General features: G+C 41.6%; 1 protein-coding gene across 4 annotated transcripts in view; it reads right to left on the bottom strand.

The window, feature by feature from the left end:
- The window catches only part of LOC143286815 (uncharacterized), a 192,357-nt gene that overhangs the window by 88,233 nt on the left and 80,640 nt on the right, over nucleotides 1-23,484 (bottom strand). For all 4 annotated transcript variants that reach the window (XM_076594631.1, XM_076594649.1, XM_076594623.1 and 1 more), the window contains exons 16-40: nucleotides 22,052-22,237; nucleotides 21,232-21,509; nucleotides 19,960-20,129; nucleotides 19,229-19,359; nucleotides 18,205-18,405; nucleotides 16,842-17,062; nucleotides 16,376-16,533; nucleotides 15,049-15,185; nucleotides 14,559-14,753; nucleotides 13,863-14,086; nucleotides 12,966-13,087; nucleotides 11,896-12,014; nucleotides 11,307-11,498; nucleotides 10,262-10,461; nucleotides 8,951-9,087; nucleotides 8,202-8,329; nucleotides 6,546-6,737; nucleotides 5,808-6,007; nucleotides 5,223-5,362; nucleotides 4,422-4,540; nucleotides 2,979-3,170; nucleotides 2,343-2,539; nucleotides 1,861-1,997; nucleotides 1,111-1,232; nucleotides 18-209 (exon numbers count right to left, since the gene is read on the bottom strand). In XM_076594631.1, coding sequence (XP_076450746.1) covers nucleotides 18-209; nucleotides 1,111-1,232; nucleotides 1,861-1,997; nucleotides 2,343-2,539; nucleotides 2,979-3,170; nucleotides 4,422-4,540; nucleotides 5,223-5,362; nucleotides 5,808-6,007; nucleotides 6,546-6,737; nucleotides 8,202-8,329; nucleotides 8,951-9,087; nucleotides 10,262-10,461; nucleotides 11,307-11,498; nucleotides 11,896-12,014; nucleotides 12,966-13,087; nucleotides 13,863-14,086; nucleotides 14,559-14,753; nucleotides 15,049-15,185; nucleotides 16,376-16,533; nucleotides 16,842-17,062; nucleotides 18,205-18,405; nucleotides 19,229-19,359; nucleotides 19,960-20,129; nucleotides 21,232-21,509; nucleotides 22,052-22,237 — 4,290 coding nt within the window. The remainder of the gene's footprint in view (nucleotides 1-17; nucleotides 210-1,110; nucleotides 1,233-1,860; nucleotides 1,998-2,342; nucleotides 2,540-2,978; nucleotides 3,171-4,421; nucleotides 4,541-5,222; nucleotides 5,363-5,807; nucleotides 6,008-6,545; nucleotides 6,738-8,201; nucleotides 8,330-8,950; nucleotides 9,088-10,261; nucleotides 10,462-11,306; nucleotides 11,499-11,895; nucleotides 12,015-12,965; nucleotides 13,088-13,862; nucleotides 14,087-14,558; nucleotides 14,754-15,048; nucleotides 15,186-16,375; nucleotides 16,534-16,841; nucleotides 17,063-18,204; nucleotides 18,406-19,228; nucleotides 19,360-19,959; nucleotides 20,130-21,231; nucleotides 21,510-22,051; nucleotides 22,238-23,484) is intronic.

A 23,484-nucleotide genomic window follows, 5' to 3' on the forward strand; every position in this document is an offset into this window, starting at 1 on the left:
GTGGAGAAAGCACTCACAATGTTAGCAATGTCCTGACTGCCCTGATACTGTGCCAGCTCTGCCATCAACACCGTCAGATTCAGACTACAGAACTGCATCTGCCAGGCTGTCAGGTCAAAGTTCACAGCATCTGGCACCGTGAAGAGGGTGTTCATGTCCGTTGTGCAGAACGTCTCAAGGGAGCTGAACGCCTCCATCCTTGTAATCACCTGACCACAAAGGAAATAACATTGTGATGGCATCAAACAGACTGCTTACAATGAATAGTGTAACAATTGATTCTTTGCACCTTCAGCTCTAATTTGTTTGATATCTTGTAAACTACTTTTACACATTGTCAATAAATGCATGAACATAAACAGCGGAAGGAAAAAACATAATGTAAAAACACAATCACCTCAGACCTCCTGCATAATATTTCTTGACTGACAAAGCTGACTCATTCAAACAAAAATTTACAACTGAAAAATCTTTAGCAGCAGTCACAGCATCAGCAGCAACAGCAGCGCCTGTGGTTGTTGCATCACAGAAGTATCAATGGTTGTAGCAGATGCAGCAGCAGAAGTACTAGCAGAAATAAAAGTACCGACAGCTCAGCACAGCACCAGCAACCACAGCAGAGGTGGTGGCAGCACTGGCAGCAGCAGCAACAGTCATCCTCTGAAACATTATTCTAACCACCTGACCTTCTATCTATGCTTCTTTGTTTTTATTTCCTTTTTTTTAATATATCTATTTGTTTGCTTGATTGTATTCATTTCACCTCTTTTTTATATTTCATGTTTTATTTTTTCGCTTTTGGGTCACAGTTTTCAATCTCACACATAATTATCACACACACACACACACACATTATACACACACACACACACACACACACACATTATATATATATATATATATATATATATATATATATACAGAGAGAGAGAGACAGACAGACAGACAGATAGATATGGATATATAGGCAGAGCACTGTACCTTCTCAGATGTGAACAGAGAAGTGTACATGACAGTCTCGTACCTTGTCAGGTGTGAACAGAGAAGTGTACATGACAGTCACGTACCTTGTCAGGTGTGAACAGAGAAGTGTACATGACAGTCTCGTACCTTGTCAGGTGTGAACAGAGAAGTGTACATGACAGTCTCGTAGATCTCAGGCAGATGGTCCAAAAGACCCACGACAGACTTGATGGTGGGATACTGGCTGAACATGTCCTCTAAGCTGCCGCCTGCAAGCAAGCAAGCAAATATCCCCCTGCAATTCTCTCTCTGCATGTCAAAATAGCTACCACTGCATGTTTAAGTTAAGCCTTTACAGACATCAGGGCAGTGAATTAATATCAACTTTGTCTAGGACTCAGCATTGGTAGACAGGGCCCAATCCTCTCCATCCACCATTTTAAGTTTTCCAAACGGAAGTCGGGTATCCATTGAAATGTGGGAAGAATGAGGAAATATCGGAGTAAAGTGCCCTTCCAAAGGACACACCAGGCCAAAACTGGGCCTCAAACCCTGATCACTGGTGAACACTGGATCTGAAGTCCTACACCTAACTGAGTCTTCCACAGCTGCATGTAAAGAAATTGATCATTCAGCACAAACCATATAACACCTATGTGTTCACTGATGCACAGTGAACTCAAACGGGATTAATGATATGACTGTCAAATGACAAAAAGTAATACAATGCGATTACCATCACCACTACCAAAACTAGACCTATGCCCTGCCAGTGCAATTACCATCACCACTACCAAAACCAGACCTATGTCCTGAGCAGAAAGCCAACACAGGCATCATGATCATTTCAAACCACCACCACCACCAGCGGCAGAAAAAGTGGCCATCACTGCCTACCCTGGAAGCTGCGGAGCATCTGGTCCAGAACGACATCAGTGACTGCCCACACTTTGTTCAGGGTCTGCTGGGTGTCGTTCAGCTGTGAGAAGCCAGCAAACAGCTTGTCGTAGAAATCCATCAGTGTGGCCGGTGACCTGTGTGTGCATCAACACACGGGCATCATAACAGTGATAATGATAACAACAATGATCAAAAGAAAAATAAGATACACAGATAAATATGTTGTGACAAAGAGTAATATAATGCAATACAACACAACAACACAACACAACACCTGAACCCAAACCAACCCAACCCAACCCTGCAATACACTAAACAATACAGCAAAATACAACACAATACAACACAGCACAATATGACGCAATACGACACAACACAACACACTTCAATTCCACACAACACAACGCAACACAGCACAGCACAGCACAGCACAGCACAGCACACCACAACACAACACAACACAACAAAACACAACATACATGAAGTTCTGTTGCGTTGTGTTGAGGTTCTGGCCCAGTCGCTGGAACACCTGTTCCCACAGGGTCTCATTGAAGAGTCGCAGGTTCCAGCTTGACTCCATGGGCGTGGAGAACAGTGTGGCCATGCTGTCAATCAGCCCCGACATCTGCTCCGCTACTGCTGTTGCATTGGCCATTCCCGTTACGTTGCCGGACAGCTGGAAAGGATCATGTACATAAGACAGTTATTTTAGCTTGTGTTCTCTCGTCTGAAAATGTTTTAAAATCTGCATCTTGCTGTGTAAAGTTACACAAAAGTCTTCAAGGTAATTCCATGACACTGTAAGTTTGTGTCATGACATACTTTCCGTGTCAAGTGCTTTCAGAACTTTGGGTTTATGTGAAGGTCTTCTAATTCTTCCTTCATAGGCAGCTAATCCCACATTCACTCATGTGTACATGAGTGGGCTCGTATGTGTATGACCTGTTACTACCCCGCCATGTAGGCAGCCATACTCCGTTTTGAGGGGTATGTGAAGGTCTGGTATCTGCTGCTTTTTTTTTACATTTTTTTGCTTTTTTTTAACAGCAGATGTGGCGTAGTGTATATGGGTGTGACAGCACCTTCAGACTGACACTGAAAGCAGGACAACTCACCACAACCTGCAGTCTGTCCATGCCCTGGTACTGGTTCATTTCCACCACCAGCTCCGTCACGTTGAGCGAACACAGACGCTGCAGCACGCTGCTCACGCTCACTCTGCCCCCTGGTGGTGCTGTCAGCAGTGAATCAGGGTCGTAGCTGCAGAAAGTCTCCCACGATGCCATGGCTGGCGACCACCTTGCCAACTGCCAAAATATGATCATCGTTTCATGTTTTACATAAATCTGTAGTAGGCTCACAAGACATGACCAGTACATTGAGTCTATGCGTAGGTCAGACAAAATTAATGCTCCTCCCAACTTTTTTTTTTTAAACAGATGTGGCGTAGCATATATTAATCAGTTCAAAATGCTTCAACACCTCCATGAAACTTAAACTAAAATCTGATCAAAAGGTCAGTTAGATGAGAAACAATAGATTAGTAACAAACATAAATGAAGGAAATCATACACATTATTGGTAATTTTATACACACCACAAAAATTAATATTCCACAATTTACATAAAGTTTTAGATCAAAATCCATTCATATCTTTAGTCAATTGCCTCTTCAAACTTGTGACATGGTTCCAGTCCCCATCATAAACTGTTCACCAGTCTACGGCACTTTCTCTGTTGGTATTTCTTACCCATCTCCTCTCTACTTCTCTCATTTCAATTCACTGTTGATCAGCAAGTGAGCATGACATTTGCCTCTCCCCTCAATGCATGTTTTGATGTAGCTATTGCACTAGTATAAAATGTAACCTTTTCATGTGCCTATGCAGTTCCAGAAATAACTGCATGCTAAAGTCTACCAGATCCATTCTGACCTTTAATAGTAAAGCCCTTCTTTTATTAAATTAACAAATAATGAGGCCAGGAGATGAAATGATTAACAAATAGTTGTCTTCCCACCACGAGTCAGCCTGGGCATCCCCTTCATGCCCACAACACCTCTCCCAGATTCTTTAACTCTCTCCATACGAACGGCGAAAGAGACGACGTTAACGGCGTTTCACCCCAATTACCATCATCAAAATATTGCAAGTGGAAGGCTCTTATACTGAAGAGGTGAATGTTGACAAAGAATACCACAATTCTGACGACGGAAGCTAAAGGTTGGGTCATTCAGACACCCACTGGACACCCGAGGGGTCTGTGTGGAGAAGAGAGGACTGGCCATACTGAGTGAGTTAAGGTAGCTTCCTTCCTCCTCATATTTTTTTTTTTAATCTCAACTTCAAAAATTAGACCATAACTAAAAGAAACAGACTGGCGAGCAGAAAGGAATAATTTTGCTTAATGTCCCATCAAACATGCTGGTGATTGTAGACATTTTGTTTCAGTTTTAATTTTCTCATTTAAATTTCATCATTTAAAAGGAAGGAACAAGAAGTGCGCTGTGTATGTTTTGCTTGAATGGTGACACAAAAGCATGGCGCCAAGGCACTCACCTGCTCTTGGTGTTGCAGTGTGGTGAAGGCAAAGATCTCAAAGATGTCAGGGACATCCTCCAGGAGAGACAGCATTGTGCTCATGTGGGGGTACTCCGAAAATGAAGCAGACAAGGATGCTGCACATTGGAAGGAAACAGAAAGTACAGTTTTGTGTTAGAAAACAATTTCTGTCTTTAAATCTAATCATTATCAATGTTGAAACACAGTACTTAGCAAGTGTTCAGATTGCACATTTTCTGTCTAAAAGTCTGTTAGCATTTGCCAGAAAACTTAAGAAACCATTATGTGTCATTTTTAAACCGTAAACAATTCTTGTCATTTAATCTTCTTCTTTTTTTTTTTTTTTTAATTGTTTGAATTTTGTGTGACAACCACAAATTCCTAAACAAGAGTAGTTAGGATATCAAAATAGAAAAATTACTCCATCTTCTTGGATATTTAAAGTTTGAAAATATGTTTAAAGGACAATGACTATAATTTCAAAATGGTCATCTATCATTAAGTTAATTTTAAGTTAGATGCAGACTGTTTGTCAAAGTATAACTGTTAATTTTGTTCTCTTTCGCTTTTTTTTTCTCAGTATCAAGTCAAAGAGTATAAATGATTGATTGAATTTTTCTGACATTGTAACAGGTTTCATCATTACTGAAATTTACAATCAATGTTTAGGAGGTAGGTGGCACATTTTTACATCAATTTTCAGACACTGACTCTATCAAACAGTTAGTCATTTTTCCCCTTTCTTAAAATGACAACATGAGAAAGAATCAAACAGAACAAAAAAAGAAAGTAACTGACTTGTGCTGCGTTCCAGCTGCTGTTCAAACAGGTCCAGGATGGCAGAGGTGTAGGTCAGGGCGGTGTTCATCTCTGGAATGACTGCCTGCCAGCTGGACAGTACGCTGGATGACACCAACTTCTTGTAAAATGATGGGGAGCTGAAATAAAAGAGAGTGGAAATCATATGTCGTTTTCTTTTTTCCAGTACCAGGCAGACTCTTAAGGACTGACAAGCATGTCAGCTCCTCCCATTTCCACCCTGCCCCTGCTGAATACTCTCTTTCTGCATCCAAACTTTAAGTTCTCATGTTCTAACAAGTGGTTCTGTGAGAGAAACACTGAGAGAGGGACGTGGAGAACTGAGGATGAGTTGCGGGGAGGTGGGTCTGGTAACTGCCTGGCTGATTTTACTGCCTGGCTGTTTTTACTATCTGCTAAACTGGCTGTCTCGTTTCTATTGCCGGTAGTTTTTGCTGCTTGGGTTGGACTTTGTGTGTGGGTTGGTCAGTGAACTGACTGGATGGCTAATCAGCTTGGACACTGTGTGAGTCAGCCAGTTAACTGACCAGCAGGTGTCGTGTTTCCTGGCTGTGTTTCACTTACCTCCACAAGTGGGAAGCGTCCTGCATCCAGGTCTGCAGATGTCGCATGACCCCTTCCCAGGCTGTGATGTTGAAGTAGTTGTTGGCTTCAGGACCCCAACTCATGCCTCCTGACATTGCTTTGTCAAACTCACTCATCACCCTCTCCATCTTCTTCGCGATGGACGTCACATTCACAGCCAAGGAAGCGTTGGGTGTAAACTGTCGATTGAGATTAAGATGATTTTTATTACACACATACAAATGTCTTTTTCATCAAGGTCCGTACACACTTTTTTTTTTACTGCTCCTTCACCCTTGCAAATTGTATGGATTCATACATTTTCTGAAATATAAAATGATGGTTCCATCCCGCCCTCTCCTGACCATCTCCCTAAATTTTTCTCTTACTTACTGATGATCCTACAAACCTAGCACATCTGATGGAAGAAAACATATAAAAAATAAAACAAAATAATAATAAACACCTGCGAAACAACAAATATTCTCTTTACCATTAGCTCTTGAAGGCAAGCAAATAAGGCTAGGATGGGCAGAGAATATCAGCCCTCCCACTAAATTTACCATCCCAACACTTTTAAAAATTTCATAAAAAAAACAACAACTACTACTTCAAAGCCACACACACAAATTTTTTTAAAGCCATATAAAACCTGAAGGGTAAAAAGTTTTGTTTTTTTGGTTTTTTTTTTTGGTTTTTTTCGATATAAGAAATGAAACAAAGTAAAGTAGTACTCACAATGTTAGTCATTGCGGTGGTTCCTTGGTAATCCCCCAGCTCAGCCAGCAACTGGGTGAAGTTGATGGAGCACAGCATGTGTTGCCATGACGACAGATTGTACCCAGACTGTGGGGGCGCTGTCAGCAGCAGCGTGATGTCAGAGCCGCAGAAAGCCTCAAACGACCTCATCTGACTGAACTGCTCCATCAGCTGTAGAGAGGAAGAAAGTGGAAAAGGTGGAGAACATGTTGGACTAGGACTATCAAACTAGGTGGAAAAGGTGGAGAACATGTTGGACTAGGACTATCAAACTAGGTGGAAAAGGTGGAGGACATGTTGGACTAGGACTATCAAACTAGGTGGAAAAGGTGGAGAACATGTTGGACTAGGACTATCAAACTAGGTGGAAAAGGTGGAGGACATGTTGGACTAGGACTATCAAACTAGGTGGAAAAGGTGGAGAACATGTTGGACTAGGACTATCAAACTAGGTGGAAAAGGTGGAGGACATGTTGGACTAGGACTATCAAACTAGGTGGAAAAGGTGGAGGACATGTTGGACTAGGATTATCAAACTAGGTGGAAAAGGTGGAGGACATGTTGGACTAGGACTATCAAACTAGGTGGAAAAGGTGGAGGACATGTTGGACTAGGATTATCAAACTAGGTGGAAAAGGTGGAGAACATGTTGGACTAGGACTATCAAACTAGGTGGAAAAGGTGGAGGACATGTTGGACTAGGACTATCAAACTAGGTGGAAAAGGTGGAGAACATGTTGGACTAGGACTATCAAACTAGGTGGAAAAGGTGGAGGACATGTTGGACTAGGACTATCAAACTAGGTGGAAAAGGTGGAGGACATGTTGGACTAGGATTATCAAACTAGGTGGAAAAGGTGGAGGACATGTTGGACTAGGACTATCAAACTAGGTGGAAAAGGTGGAGGACATGTTGGACTAGGACTATCAAACTAGATGGAAAAGGTGGAGAACATGTTGGACTAGGACTATCAAACTAGGTGGAAAAGGTGGAGGACATGTTGGACTAGGACTATCAAACTAGATGGAAAAGATGGAGGACATGTTTTTTAGGAGGCAAGATTGTGCTGGCTCTTAGTACCATAGCCTTGGGGGCTAGATGGCCTTTGAGGATCATCCCAACACTGACTGTCCTAAAGCACTATTGGCTGAGAGAGTGGGGATGTAACTTGGGCAAGACACTCTCCATTATAATAAAATTCTAGCCCAGAGAGTCGGTACAACAGTTGAAATAAAATTCCCACCATCCACACTTGTCCACCTTATGTTGTTCATAGCATTCCTCACCTGAACAGGCAACATCTCTGACTTTTCCTGCTTATCTCACCACACCACACATGTTGAAGAACTTGGTCTATGGCGGAGAATAAAGACCACTAATCAAACAAGGAGCTCGCCACATTGATGCTAAACACAGAACACTGCTGTGTTGTATACCAATGGTGTGAGGGAAACCTTGAGGGTTTAATATGGCACTGAGCAACAAAATCAAATAAAATTATCAAATCCAACAACCTCAAAAAGCAACAATAAAAAAAAGAGAGAATGCTACCCAACTCTTGACATCTTGGTCTGCTTAAGCCTAAGCGCTGCCAGTCCTCTTACTGAGTGGGAATGACAGTAAACTCAACCCACCTTTTCTGGTGTGTACAGTCCAGTGTAGGCCAAGGTCCCGTAGATCTCTGGTAACTGGTCCACTAGCCAAAGTGCTGACCTCAGTGATGGGTACTTGCTGAACATCTCATGCAGATTGCCACCTGAAACTGTAAGATGAAGCACATGTAGAAACTTGTATCACTAGAAAGGTCATTCTACAGAGTCACTGTCAAGTAATCTAAAAAAAAAAGAAACAAATCTAAAGTAGAATTATAAATACAGATTGTTACTTAATGATTTTCACTCCCCTCTCCACTAGACCCCTGAGTCATAGTCCTGGTAAAAGACATTAGAATGAGATGATAAACTGCATTCAGTGCACACAAAATAACCCATGGCAACAAACTGGTTGTCCCAAAATTCTGTGGAAAAATCCACTCTGATATTAAAACAAACACATCTGCAGACAACACACACACACACACACACACACACACACACACACAAAACAAAACAAAAATGAAGGAAATAAAAGGGTGGTGCTGCACTGTGGTGCTGAACTCTCCCAGGAGAGAGCAGCCTGAATTTCATGTACAGTTATATGTTACAACTAAAAGTAATACAATGCAAAACAATAATGCAATAAATACATTCCAATATAGTCCAACACAACACAATCCAACACAACCCAACCCAAAACAATACAACCCAACCTAATCCAAATGAACACAACACAACGCAATCTTTCTTCCTCAGAGGCATGGATGTAGCACTAATGACTGACTGACCTTGCAGCGACCTGAGCACCTGGTCCAGGATGACATCAGTTGCAGCCAGCACTTGCTGCATGGTGAACTGCAGACTTTTGAACTCTTCAAACACATTGGATGTGTTCATCAGCATCTGCAGTACCATCTCCGTCGTCCTGTGCAGCAGGGATAAACTCTGTATTTTTCATACTGTGATCATAATGTTGTTGTTACTTTTTGTTGTTGTTGTTGTTGTTGTTGTTGTTTTGTTTTTTGTTTTTTTGGTTATTTTATTTTATTTTATTTTGTTGTTGTTGTTTTTTTTTTTTGGGGGGTGGGGGGGTGGGCGGGGGGGTTGTTGCTGTTTTTTGTTTTGTTTTTTGGGGTTTTTTTTCCCTCAAGGCCTGACTAACAACGTTGGGTTATGCTGCTGGTCAGGCATCTGCTTGGCAGATGTGGTGTAGCGTATATGGATTTGACCAAACACAGTGATGCCTCCTTGAGCTACTGATACTGATACTGACACTGTTACCATATCCAGAGATAATGCTGGCTGGACTTTTAAAAACACCTTATTCTATTCAACTATAGGCCACAGTACAGAGAGGTCTTCACACAAAAAGAGTCAGGGTGGAAGTGGTGTGCAAGGAAAGAGGCATTGGGAAGGGATGGTTGTCTACATCCCTAGATCTGTGGTGCCAGAGTTGTTGGGTTTTTTTAGGGTTGCTGGCCAAACTCCATACTTATCTACAAGACAAAACTAGATCACTGAACATACCGCTTGTTAAAATTCTCAACAAAAAAAAAGGATAAAACAAGAAGTGATGATCAATAGTGTTAATTCTCCTTTTTGCTTAACCCCTTGGCTGCTGAAACTTGATGAAATGAAATCATTGTGCCTTGAGTCTGAAGTAAAGTTACTAATGTTTGTGTAGTCATCAATGGTGTAACTGATTTTGCTGAGCAAAAGTAAATCAATTCCAACGTGAAGAATTTCAAATTCAAAATAATGGTTGAAATCCTAACTAGTAAATTGAGTCTTATCTCACTGAGAAGATAGCAATTCACTGACGAGCACACTCATCAGTGGCAGTCAAGGAAATAATACCTTTTTGTTCATGGTTTTGTTTAATATCATTATAATTTTTTTTCGTCTACATCCATTTCTTCTCACCATAATTGACAATGAAAACGAAGGCCTAACAAAATAACAGGATTAAAACACACAAAAACCCCACTTCCTTTTCATTATTCATATGGCAACTATGTGTCACTGTGATTGTTGAAAAGCTTTACATGTGACTGTGAGTGTTGAAAATTAATATAACACTGATCACACAAGAGCCTCACATAAATGGGTCCATGCTTTGGTTGAATTCCTGTCCAAGCCGAGCAAACACAGCATTCCAGACTGACGAGTTGAGGAAACGCACACCAAAGTTCATTGAAGTGAAAGTGGCATTGATGTCTGAGAAGTCTTCCAGCAACCTGTCCAGCTTGTGTGCCAAAGCGGTCATGTTCAGTGCTTCAATCACATTTTCTCCCTCCATCTGTAAACACAGAAAACAGTGTTGCACAAGTTGTCAAACAACAAGATGATGTTGTTAAACAACGAGACTGCATTGTCAAACGATGAAACTACATTGTCAAACTATATGACTACTGGTACACTGTCAAACTGCAAGGCTATATTGTCAAACTGCGAGGTCACTTTGTCAAACTACAACACAACATTGTCAAATCACAAGACTGAACTGTCAAACCAAAAGCCCTTCACATAAGAGTCGCCCATACTTAAGTATTCACCAACACTGAAGATAAGCAGTACTCTTCAACAACTAAACTATATGTTACATACTAATCTACCTTCCCTTTTTCAGTTTACAGTTAACAAAAAATTATATTCATCATTCGTACTTTGAAATGATAGTTTCCAACAGGTCAAAGGATGCAAACATTTATTGAAAGCAATTTCCTCATGTGTTTCATACCACTTGTGCACATTTCCTGTGCATGCTTTTAAAAGACATCAAAGCAAATGAATTTAAACAATGTGACCAAACAATAAACAAATAAACACAAAAAACTGACTAGCAAGAAATACAGACATACAAAAGGGAAGGCATGTGTGCATGTGTGCATACATGTGTGTGTGTGTGTGTGTGTGTGTGTGTGTGTGTGTGTGTGTGTGTGTGAGAGTGCATGCAATAGTTTAATGTATGGTATGTGTGTGTGTGCATGTGTGTACATGTGCATGCACACATATCTATGTGCACACACTTACATGCACATGTGTGCATATAACAAGAGGTGTATGTACATGTGCTGGTACAAGTGTGTCAACCAGTTTATCCACCAGTTTATATCCCATTCAAATTTGTATTCCTCCACTCACAATCTTGGTCAGTTTGTCAAGTCCTTGGTAAACGCTGAACTCTGTAGCCAACTCTTCAAAGTCGATAGCACATAGCTGGTTAATGACATTCCTCACATCCAGACCCCCACCAGAGGGAGCTGTCATCAAGGTCGTTGGGTCAGTGGAGCAGAAAGTGGTCCATGATGTCATGGCTCCGCCCCAGTTGTTCAACTGAAGATGACAAGTCATTTGATCAAAAAAAAAGTTCACACAATCAAGAGCATGGTCTTATTATGTGTATGTAGGTCACATACATAGGATATTTCAAAGACTTTTTTCTTTTTTTGTTCAAACAGATGTTCATATTTCACACACACACACACACACACACACACACACACACACACACCATCTACCTTCACAACTACAGGAGGTTCCGCATTTCTTAGCATCTCAGACTGTCACTCTTTGTTCTACCTCACCAATAAAATCCCCCTGTTTGGGGTTGTTGCCTGTTCAAGCCATTTCTCTGAACTCTTGTCCAGTACCAACAAATGCATCCGATACAGAAGTAAATTGTTGATGAGGGACACTGACTGATCACCCACCATCAGTGGTACTGACTGACCTGCTGTGGATGTCGTGCAGCTGTGTACGCCAACATCTCCAACAATTCCGGAAGCTGATTCAGCAAGGCGTAAAACTTCTCCATGTTTGGGTAGCCGTCAAAGTTTGTGGGGATGCCTCCTGGAATAGGAAAGCTTAAATTGTCAGATTTTGAATACTTTCCTTTTCTTTGTCTTTTTTTTTACATAATTTTCTGAACAACAAAGAAACAAACAAACACATGCAAAACAGTGGTCTCAAACAAATACAGGAACAAAAATAAGCACTGCCCATTCAGATTTGTTTCGACACCCTGCCTTTCTAATCACCCCTTAACCCCCCTACCACCTTCCCCAAAATAGAAAAATAACCATCTGCCTTCTTTTCCAAATGAACAGTTACAGAATGTACTTAGAGTCCCAACTGTTCACACTGTAACTTTTTACTGGTGGTTGGGAACAACACTACAACAATACCCAAGCCCTTAACAACCTGACCCACTGGCTTTTTACCAAGGGTCATTGACCTCCAATTCAAGCAACAACTAAACACCACGCCCACTGGCTTTTTACCAAGGGTCATTGACCTCTAGTTCAAGCAACAACTAAACACCACACCCACTGGCTTTTTACCAAGGGTCATTGACCTCCAGTTCAAGGAACAACTAAACACCACACCCACTGGCTTTTTACCAAGGGTCATTGACCTCCAGTTCAAGCAACAACTAAACACCACACCCACTGGCTTTTTACCAAGGGTCATTGACCTCCAGTTCAAGCAACAACTAAACACCACACCCACTGGCTTTTTACCAAGGGTCATTGACCTCCAGTTCAAGCAACAACTAAACACCACGCCAAGACCCAGGCCCTTAACAACTTGACCTTGAGGGCTTTTTGGCAATAGGTCATTGAACCCCACTTCAAGCAACAACTCTACATTTCCATTGACCTGCAAAGCCACCAGAGAGCTTGTTACCAATTGCAAAGGACCTCAATGATCCTTGGATCCAAGGAATTTGATGATCATCAACACAACAGTTCCACTGGCTGTAACTGACGGTGGTTGCAATGCTGTCCAGCAGCGACTCACCAGAAGGAGAGAGGTACATGTGAAGCATGTCTATCATCCTGTCCACAATCATCAGGGAGGGCTGCATCTCAGGGACAGCTGCAAGGCTGTACAGCACAGTCTTCAGGTTCTTCACAAACGCACTGCAACATGGTACAAACATATTCGATGAAATATTATCATTATTACTGACACTTGAAAAGCACCTATCTTCAGATGAAGACCAAGCCCTACATGCTTTACAAACACAGAGTTATTTGCACAACAGACTGCCTTCCCAAATGAAAACTACCTTTAGGTTTTGATCATTTGTTACCTGTGTCATTCAGTCAGGCTTCAATCACACAAACAATTACCAAAGTATATCAGAGTGGATTTTTCTTCAGAATTTGCCAAAGACAACTCTTTCCTTGCCATGAGTTCTTTAGCATGCACTAAGAGCATGCTGCACAGTTTGCCAAATGTGACCTTGAACTTTTTTCCCTTTCGTACCCTCATCCTCCTCTTTGTCCCTCAGTTTCCTCAGTTTGTTGCAATGTTTAACCTGACACTTCTCTACACTGATACGTATCTGAAGTGCATTTATGTGAATTTGGTCAGCGTTAAAGCATATGTATAGCATGGACATGTGCCTACTGCAAAACAAGTCTGGTCTTAACTTTTCATCACCGACCAATAAAGATCAGTCATGCAATTTTTTCACCTCCAGGTATCAAAGATCACATCAATAAGAAAATCTCCTCATTAGGTTTTATGTTAAGTGTATTGTTTTTATTTCATATTTCTTATTCAATTCTGTTTTACACAAATTACAAGGAAAAGAATTAGAAAATTTCTTGAACAGCATAATAATTTTGGTTAAAAAAAAAAAAAGAAAAAAAAATTCCCAAAATGCCTGAACAGAGCAGATGAGCTCACCTTGGAGACTGGTAACTTTGATACACTTGCTTCATTTCTTCTAACAGTTTCTTCCAGGGTCCTTCATACAGAATGGCATCCATCCAGCGACTTTCATTGACCAATTTAATAGTGGGTGGGTTCTGGATCACGCTGGCCAGAAGGGCACTGAACTCTGTCTGACTGAGGGTGACAGCCGTCAGGTTGGACTCCAGCTGGGCACCTGGCTGCATCACCGTCTCAACCTGAAATACCAAGCAGATTATCAAACACTTTACTTTTTTTGAGAAAATCAACAGAAAAAAAATGTTGATCAAAATAAACGATTGTGAAACTAGGCAGTGCATCTTAATGTTAACTGTTAGGTTAAGCTGTAAATGACAAAGTGACTTTTTTTCATAACAGTGAGTTCTATCAAAAAGAAATATATCACAGGGACAAATGATTTAACATTTCTGTTTTGTCTTGTTTCTTTTCAGAAGACAGCAAGTAGTATTTCAAACAGTAGATTCAAACCTCACCAGAAACTTAGATATGTTGTGGGAGGAGGGGTGCAGGAGGGGGGTGGGGGGGGTGTTAGCATTGAACCTAAAACATTTGTTTAAGTCCTATTCTAACACATCATAACAGAAAAATGATAATTGTTTTTATATTATATAATTTTTTTTTTATCTTAAGCATAAACAAACAAACAAACACACACAAAAGATGCCTTACCGCATTCACCAGGTCAGAGAATCCATTCCAGTTGTCCTTCAGTTGCTGCAGCAGGAGAGTGGCATTGATGTTCAGATCACAGACTGTCTTCTGAAGCAGTGGTGTGCTGATGATGCTGTCGTTCACGGCAACAACCTGGCTGAAGTGAGTCAGGTTGGTGCACACAGATGATAGGTTCTCCATACCCGTTGTTGTCTGTGACCACAGAGAGTGGACAGTTCACATCATCATATGCTAGTTTCAATAATTATAAACAGGCGAGTTCTGTTGTTTGTGATGATTCATGTCCAAGGACACACACACACACACACACACACACACACACACAAGAAACAATAAGAAACAAAGCAGCAAAGAAGCATAAAGAGCAAGAGATCAATAATTAAAACAGGCAGCAGATTTGAATGAATATAAAAACAGAGTTGTAGAAGAAATCAAGTCAAACGACTTCGAAAGACTGAAAAAAAGAAAAGAAAAAATGTTAGCTCACCATCGAGGGATTCGAAATGATTCTGATGAGAGTGTTCACACCAATGGCATTGATCTCAGGGCTGCGTCGCAGCACTTCAGCAACTTTCCTCAGTTCTTCGGACCCCAGCATGTCAAACAAATCCACCTCTGATGTGGCTGTGAACAAACCATAACAACAAAGCAATAAGAAACTCTAGGGAAAGCTGGACAATACAAGGTCTTCAGAGAAGAAGCCCCCCACCTCCCCCCCAACCCCCCTCAGTCAAGTGTTTGAGCCCCTTAACTCCTTACACTCTAAGGGGGCCGGGCTGCACCCAGGTCATGACTCCTGGATGCCCTTGTTTACAACACGGCAAACATAACAACAAAGTGTTAAGTCAAATCAAATCATGTTGCTTGTAGCCTTGCCTGTCACAAATCGACCATTTCATGGCTGAATACCTGTCAAATCTTAAAACCAGAGGAAGAAAAAAACTTTTTTTGATAAAAGGTCAGAAAGACCAATACCACCATGTCTTGCTCAGTCTAAGTAGAATTTAAATCAAGTTACAAATATTAAAAATAGTGTAAAAAAAAAAAAAGAAAAAAAAAAAAAAGAAAAGAAAAAAAAAGACCACTCAAGTCTGTTTCAGTCCACATAAAACTCAAACCAAATTAAAAATACTGATTTTCTTCAGGAGTTTTTAAAACAGGGTTCAGGTGGATATTTCACAAAAGCAAAAAGTCTTTCTGTGACAAGTCTTTTAAAAAAAAAAAAAAAAAGAAAAGTGATAGACATTCACAAAATGTTCCCCAACGTTTAAACCATGTCAGACATTTTCTGGTCAACATTCTCAAAGTCATACAACTGAAAAACATAAAATCATCAAGGACCTGAACTCAAGAAAGCACAAAGAAGATACCAGTCTGACAAATGATGTAAAGACTTGCAGGATAAGTACATAACAATGAAAGTCATATTCATCATTATCATCAGAATAATGACAATACCTGGACATTCTATAGCATTTGTTTTTCTATGGCTAAAAGCATACGACATTTACAACAAAATATACTGAACACCAAGATGAAATTTTAACATGCGATTACACACACACACACACACACAGACACACACACCACAACAACAAACATGTGACAAATATATTCACAATTCAAGTATCTGTGCTGATTATTTAATTAATATATGACCCCCCCACACACACACACACACACATACACACACACACCACCCCCTACATTACACACCCATCCACCCAACCACACACACACACACACACACACACACACACACACACACACACACACCACAACACACGTGCGACCAAAACAACAACAGTACTCACAATTAAAGTATCTAAGCTGAATGTTGAGGAAGTTGATGAGGTGTTGGGAGAGGTATCCATTGGCCTTCAGGATGTGAATCATCATGGCACTGTCTGGTAACTGGCTCATAATGTCATCTGTCAGCATTCCTTGTAAGCTCTGCATCGCAGTGGACCAACTGGAAAAAATAAAAACAAAAAAACAACAACTGTATGACTCAAATAACACAAGCGGACAATTACCAGAATGTGTGTGTGTGTGTGAATGTGTGTGTGTGTGTGTATGTGTGTGTACGCGTGTGTGTGTGTGCGTGTGTGTGCGTTTGTGTGAGGAAGGGGGAGAGAGAGAACACACACACACACACACACACACACACACCACAGACCAAATACACACAAATACACAAGCACACCCACACCCACATCCACACCCCCCCCCACACACACACACACACACACACACACCAGTCCAATAACAAACAACTACCCCATGAAGTCGATGTTCCGCACATCACTCAGGTCCCTGTAGAACTGGGCCCACGTGGCGTTGATGGTGGTCAGGTTGAAGGGCAGGAGGTCAAAGGTGGAGAGGTCAGGCTCCATGGAGGTCAACCGGTTGAAGCTGGCCTGTAGTGTCTGCAGTGTGGCATTGATGGTCTGCGTCCAGTTCACCACCGCATCCAGCTGAAGGCTGTCCAAGTCCTCCACCTGGGCCGAGGGAAGGCCAGTTGAAAACCCGTCCATTCAAACAGGCCTTTGGGTGTGATGAAGCATCGCTTACTGTCTGCTTTCTTCCTCCTCTTCCTACCCACCCAACTCTGCCCTCTCCTCAAGTCATAATATAGAGTGTGTGTGTGTGTGTGTGTGTGTGTGTGTGTGTGTGTGTGTTCATACCTGCAAGTTGTAGCATTATCTTGGTGTATATATACACATATATGTGTGCTAAGGTATGTTATCATGCACTATTGTATACGTGTTGTTTCATGTAAGGTGCTTAGAGCCCATTACATGGGGTGCCACATAAGTACTATCTGCTATTATCATTATTATTATTATTATTATCATATTGTTGAGTTGTAGTTTTGGTTGTTGTTGAACAATATCAGAACATACCCTCATAGTCAAAGTGAATTTCAGAACCTAACCTGTGTCAAAATGAATATCAAGATATAACCCCTCAGTCAAAAACAATGTTGGAACATTCCCTCAAAGTCAATATCAGAACGTACTCCCACAATCAAATTAATATTAACAATAATGGACATTTATACAGAGCTTTTTTCCAGATATACTGCTCTGAGTCTTTGCATTCCCGCCCCCCAACCACCCTGTTCTCCTCCTTGCAACACCCCCACTCTCTCTCTCTCTCTCACACACACACACACACACACACACACACACACACAAAAACAAAAAAAAACACATGCCAGAATACACTCATGTGCAACAGAACATTGGAAACCACCCACCCACCCATGACGCCCTCTAGAAAACACATCCCTGCAACATGCACTCACATGCATGCACATACACATGAATGCATGGACACTCGCAAGCACCCTGCAGCACACACAAATGGCAAACGGCTTCCCCACAATAAAGCATGCATTTGGAACCAGATCATACCAAGACCAGCACTGGAAAACGACCGTCAGTATCAACATCAGAACATACCCACTGCATATCAACATCAGAACATACCCATCACATATCTACATCAGAACATACCAATCGCATATCAACATCAGAACATGCCCATCACATATCAACATCAGAACATCAACATCAGAACATACCCATTGCATATCAACATCAGAACATACCCATCACATATCAACATCAGAACATACCCATCGTATCAGTTCTTGAACAGCCAGGCTCTGGGGGCTGGACGCCATCCTGAGGGCAATGTTTGTCCAGTTGGCTGTGCACACCCTTCTTTCCAGCTGACCGAAGTAGCTGTCTGGCGCCAGCATCAGCCAAGTACTGGTCACCGTCACATTGCCGCAGTTCGGAGCAAGATCACCCTCAGCTTCCAGCTTGTGAACCAGCTTTGAAGTAAAGAAAAAAGGGGTCACTATGCAAAAAACAAAGAAAGAAAAAAAAAGAGAGAAAAAGCTACAGGGTAACCACCGTGCCAGTTGTCTCTTAGACTGAAATATCAATTTCAGGAAGTGAACATGCTTTTCACTTCTCTGTCATGTATTCATTATGCATGTAAGTACTTTTGAGATAGCTACAAAACATATATTCCTGGTTATTAACATTCCTTTGGGTCCTTGTATAACATACATACACCTGCATATTATGATGAAATGTGACATTAAAAGATGATGCAAACCCATCAACATCACATCATCTTTTCGTCTGTCACCCAAAGTTCCACCAAACATTCAAATCTGTCGACATCAAGAGATCCAAACAAAGCTTCAGTCAGACAGGAAGAAGGAAACAAAGTGGCAGAAAACAAAACAATGCATGAAGCTAGCAGGGAGGTCCACACAATGTCTGAAAGCATGCAAGGCGATAAAGCAGCAAAGTCAATGTGCTCCTTCCCACCCAACCCCACCCCCCAACCCCCACCAGTCCAAGAATGAATGAATGAACTTAATTGTATATAGATACTTAGATCCTTAAAAAAAATTAAAAAAAAGAGTAAGCAAAACTCACAGCATAATGAACATTATATGTAAAACATAAAATAAGTGATGATACATGAAACACTTTTGTGTTGGTGTTTTGTCATCACAACACTACTTTGAAAAACAGGTTGACATTGAACCCAAACCTGGAACTGACAGCACATGGAAAACAAAGACAGGTACAAACAACATGGAAAAAAAAAACCCAAAAAAGCAATAAGCACATGCTCACCTGTCCAGGTTTCATGATGATGTTCTTCAAGGCATCAATCAGCTCTGGGTAAGCCCCAGCCGCAAGGTGAACCATCTGCCTCACCTCCTCTGGATACGAGGCCAGCATGGCCGACAGAGACGTGATCATCGCTGAAACATCACCATTACCATTATTTGCAAATGAAAACAGACACTAAAAAAGCTGTTCTGTTCTCATTATTGTTTCACTGAAGCCCAGCTGTCTGTACAGGGCTGAAGACATGTGCCTGCAGGCGATTCATCCACCATCATGCATCAGCAGAACGTTCATACAAAGAAGTTCAAAATGTCAGCAAATTCTGTCTTTGTGAGTTTCCATCTTTGCAGGAATATCACACTCATGGTCAGCTTAAAACAGGTTCATAAGAAAAGGGAAAAACACAAACAAGTATGATGAACACACACACACACACACACACACACACACACACACACACACACACACACACACACACACACACATTCTCTCTCTCTCCTTCTCAGTGCTCAGTGTAATCTCTCTCTCTCCTTCATGGGGAAGAACAATGACCTCTTGCCTCTTGCGTAAAATATTCAAATGATGGATCATTTTTGTAAAACAGAGCTTCTTTACCCTTTCAGTGTTTTTTTCCATACTGATTTGATTGATTGTTTATTCTTCATTTACTCTGTCATTTTCAGTTTCACTAAACTGATTGATTCACAACATGAAAGACAAAACAACGAAAATACCTTGTTTGTAGTTGTCCATTATCAATGTGTTGACAACATCCATTATCTTGAAGTAGTGTTTGACTTGTTTCCACTGTGTGACCTTGCCAATGTTCTCAATTGATGTGGGCGCAGTGGCAGACATTGTCTGATCTATGCCTTCCATCACACGCCCAGCGATGTTCACAAAACTGAACAGAACATGCACAAAATGCCCATGTCAATTCATCATGACCTTGCCTCTTTCTCGCTATTTAAGGTGTATACAAAGTACAAACATGAAAGATGTATATGAAATATATGAAATACAAAATGCACATAATCCTGACATTAATACACCATTACCATAGTTCTTTATCACTGTGAAAGAAAGATAGAAACTAAGTACAACAAACACAGAATCTCTATGTAAATAGATACATCTTGACCATACCTCTTTCTAGCAGTGAAAAATGTAAACCAAATACAGCATGCACAGAACTGCATGTAAAGACACAACAACAGCTATGCCTCTCCCCTTTCTCTCTCCATACTCTCTACTGTCTTTCCACCTCTTTCTTTTCCTCTCTGTCTGTTTGAAACATCTCTTCTTCTTTTCTTCTTCTTCTTCTTCTTCTCTCTCTCTCTCTCTCGCTCTCATTCTCTCTTTTCCTGTCTCTGTCTGCCGCTCTCACAAAACCAGCACTGTTCACAAAAATGGAGCCAAACATACTGATATATATCTATGTAACATCTCTCTCTCTCTCTCTCTCTCTCTCTCTCTCTCTCTCTCTCTCTCTCTCCTTCCTCTCTCTCTCTCTACACACACACACACTCTCTATCTCACTCTCTCTTCTCTCTCTCCATTTCAAAAACTTAATTTCTTGTTCTGACACACAACATACTCACAGGAATGAAAACAGAAGCGCACACTAAATAAGGCAAATAACCTGGACAGTTCAACACTTAAGGACAGAGACAGAAAAAAACCACATTACCTGCAATGTGTGTGTGGTGTTTTCTGACCCCCCTCCCCTCCCTCCCACCCTGCAATCACTCTATTCTTAGCAAGTACCTTCGCTGTGCACTCAGACCTGGTTTCATTCCCAAAGCACTACACTTAGCCACCATCAGAAGTCTTCTTCTTCTTCTTCGTTTGTGGGCTGCAACTCACATGCTCACTCGTACGTACACGAGTGGGCTTTTACATGTATGACTGGTTTTACCCTGCCATGTAGGCAACCATACTCTGTTTTCAGGGATCACCAGGAGTCTGATGAATCAGTATCCGAACCAAACGCATGCTGTACTCACAAGTCGAGATTGTCCGTCGTCATGTTCTGCATGCGGTCCATCATCACATCGAAGGCCACCCACACCTGGGTGTAGTTGATGTAGTTGCCCAGTGTCCAGGGGCCTTGGTTCATGGAGCCGGCCATCACCAGTGCGGACATTTCCTCGTTCGTGGCCGCGGCTTTCTGGTTGGACGTCATGAGGTCCATGACCAGGGAGGTGTAGTAGTTGAGGTCCACCCAGTCCAACTCCAGAGATGTGGGCATGGAGGTGTTCATGGAGGCCATCATCACCATCATCTGTCACAAAACAAAACAACAGCTGTTGGACAGACCTGACCTGTTACAGTGTAACTCCACAAAAAATAAATACAACAGACAGTGTGTTTAAGGGACAGAGACAGAGACAGAGATAGTCATATGATAAGTTGGAAGATTGACGCTTGTATGCCTGATCAACAGGAGATGAAGAAGTAGTGTGTTTACACTAATACGCATGCATGAGATCCTGACATTGATATTTTGATTATGGCAAAAAAAGGGGAAATTAAAAGTTATCAACAACAACAAAAAACCACTCAACAAAACACACACACACACACACACACACACACACACACATATCTATATATACAATCACACACAGACTCAACACACACAAACACACACACACACACACACACACACACACACACGCACACACACACACATGCACACACACTCACACACACACACTCCCACACACACACACACACACACACACACACACACTCCCATACACACACTCCCACCCACTCATCACCCACCATGAACGACCGCAAAACACACAAAGTTCCTCTTACCTTTTGCACCATGGTATTGTAGCCAGTCATAACGCTGACGATGTTTTCCCCCACCTGGGTCCAGTTGGTCAGACAGATGGCATTCTCCATACCCAGGGCAGCCTCCTGGGGCAGCCCCATATGCTGCAGCATGTGCTCCCCACACAGCACTGACATGGGGTCACTGGAGGAGACTAACTGGTACATCTGGAAGGAAACACAACAACAAAAATTTGGGATGTCAAAGTCTGTCTACATCAAAAAGAGCTGTACATGTACGTAAGTAAAAGTTGAACATCACAGAAGATGCGTGTTCAAGTCTGTGGAGATGCATGTTCAAGTCCATCTACACCAAAAGAGTTTATGTAAAAATCTGTCCACATCAAAGGAGCTGTATGCAAAAGTCTGTCCACATCAAAGGAGCTTAATCTTAGTCTATCTACATCAAAGGAGCTGTATGCAAAAGTCTGTCCACATCAAAGGAGCTGTACATAAATTTCCATCTTCATCAAAGGAGTTGTATGCAAAAGTCTGTCCACATCAAAGGAGTTGTATGCAAAAGTCTGTCCACATCAAAGAAGCTGTACGTAAATTTCCATCTGCACCAAAGGAGCTTTATGTAAAAGTCTGTCCACATGAAAGGTGCTGTGTGTAAACATCCATCTACATCAAATGAGTTGTACGCAAAAAGTCTGTCTACGTCAAAAGAAATGTACGGAAAGGTCTAGCTGTCTACAACAGAGTCTATCCCAACAAAAGAGCAGAAAAATATGGAGAGAAAAAAATAGATTCTTGACTAAAAACCTACCTGGGTTGATGAAAAACACTTAAGCTTAACCTTTTGAGCCCTGACCACCGCTTTATCGGTGGTGGGGAGGGGTGGCATAATGTCTGGCCACCGGTTGAGCGGTGCGTAAACACTTGTGTCGTGTTTTGCTACTGGTTGACTTATATTGAAGAGCCAATCAGAAAAACCGTAATATTCTGACGTCAGCGAACATAGTACCAACATTGCCGCGCCTTTTCACTATGTTTTGCGCATGTGCTTTGGATAAAAAAGATCGATTTCTACCATGAAGCATGCAGAGTCTCAACCTGACACGCCTCCTTTGATCAACTGATTCTGCATGCTCAGATTCATTTTCAACATCACTATCTGTAGCAAAATCATCCGATTCGAATTCCACCTCACTATCAGAGTAATCATTGTCATACTCTACTTCCGATAAATCATCAAGCATATCAATTACTTGCTGCGTTGTGTACAGTTGTTTTCTCACATGTTTTGTCCCTGATTTCTGCCCTGACGGGCCAGGTTGAGACTCTGCATGCTTCAAGTGCTCAACCGGTGGCTGGGCATTATGTCATTTTTCTCTGCCACCGGTAAAGTGGTGGTCAGGGCTCAAAGGGTTTAATACCAATTATTTGCAAATTTTGGCTCAGGAGCTCAGGCA

The sequence above is a fragment of the Babylonia areolata genome, chromosome 1 (assembly GCF_041734735.1).
Source record: "Babylonia areolata isolate BAREFJ2019XMU chromosome 1, ASM4173473v1, whole genome shotgun sequence".
Taxonomy (NCBI): Eukaryota; Metazoa; Mollusca; class Gastropoda; order Neogastropoda; family Buccinidae; genus Babylonia; species Babylonia areolata.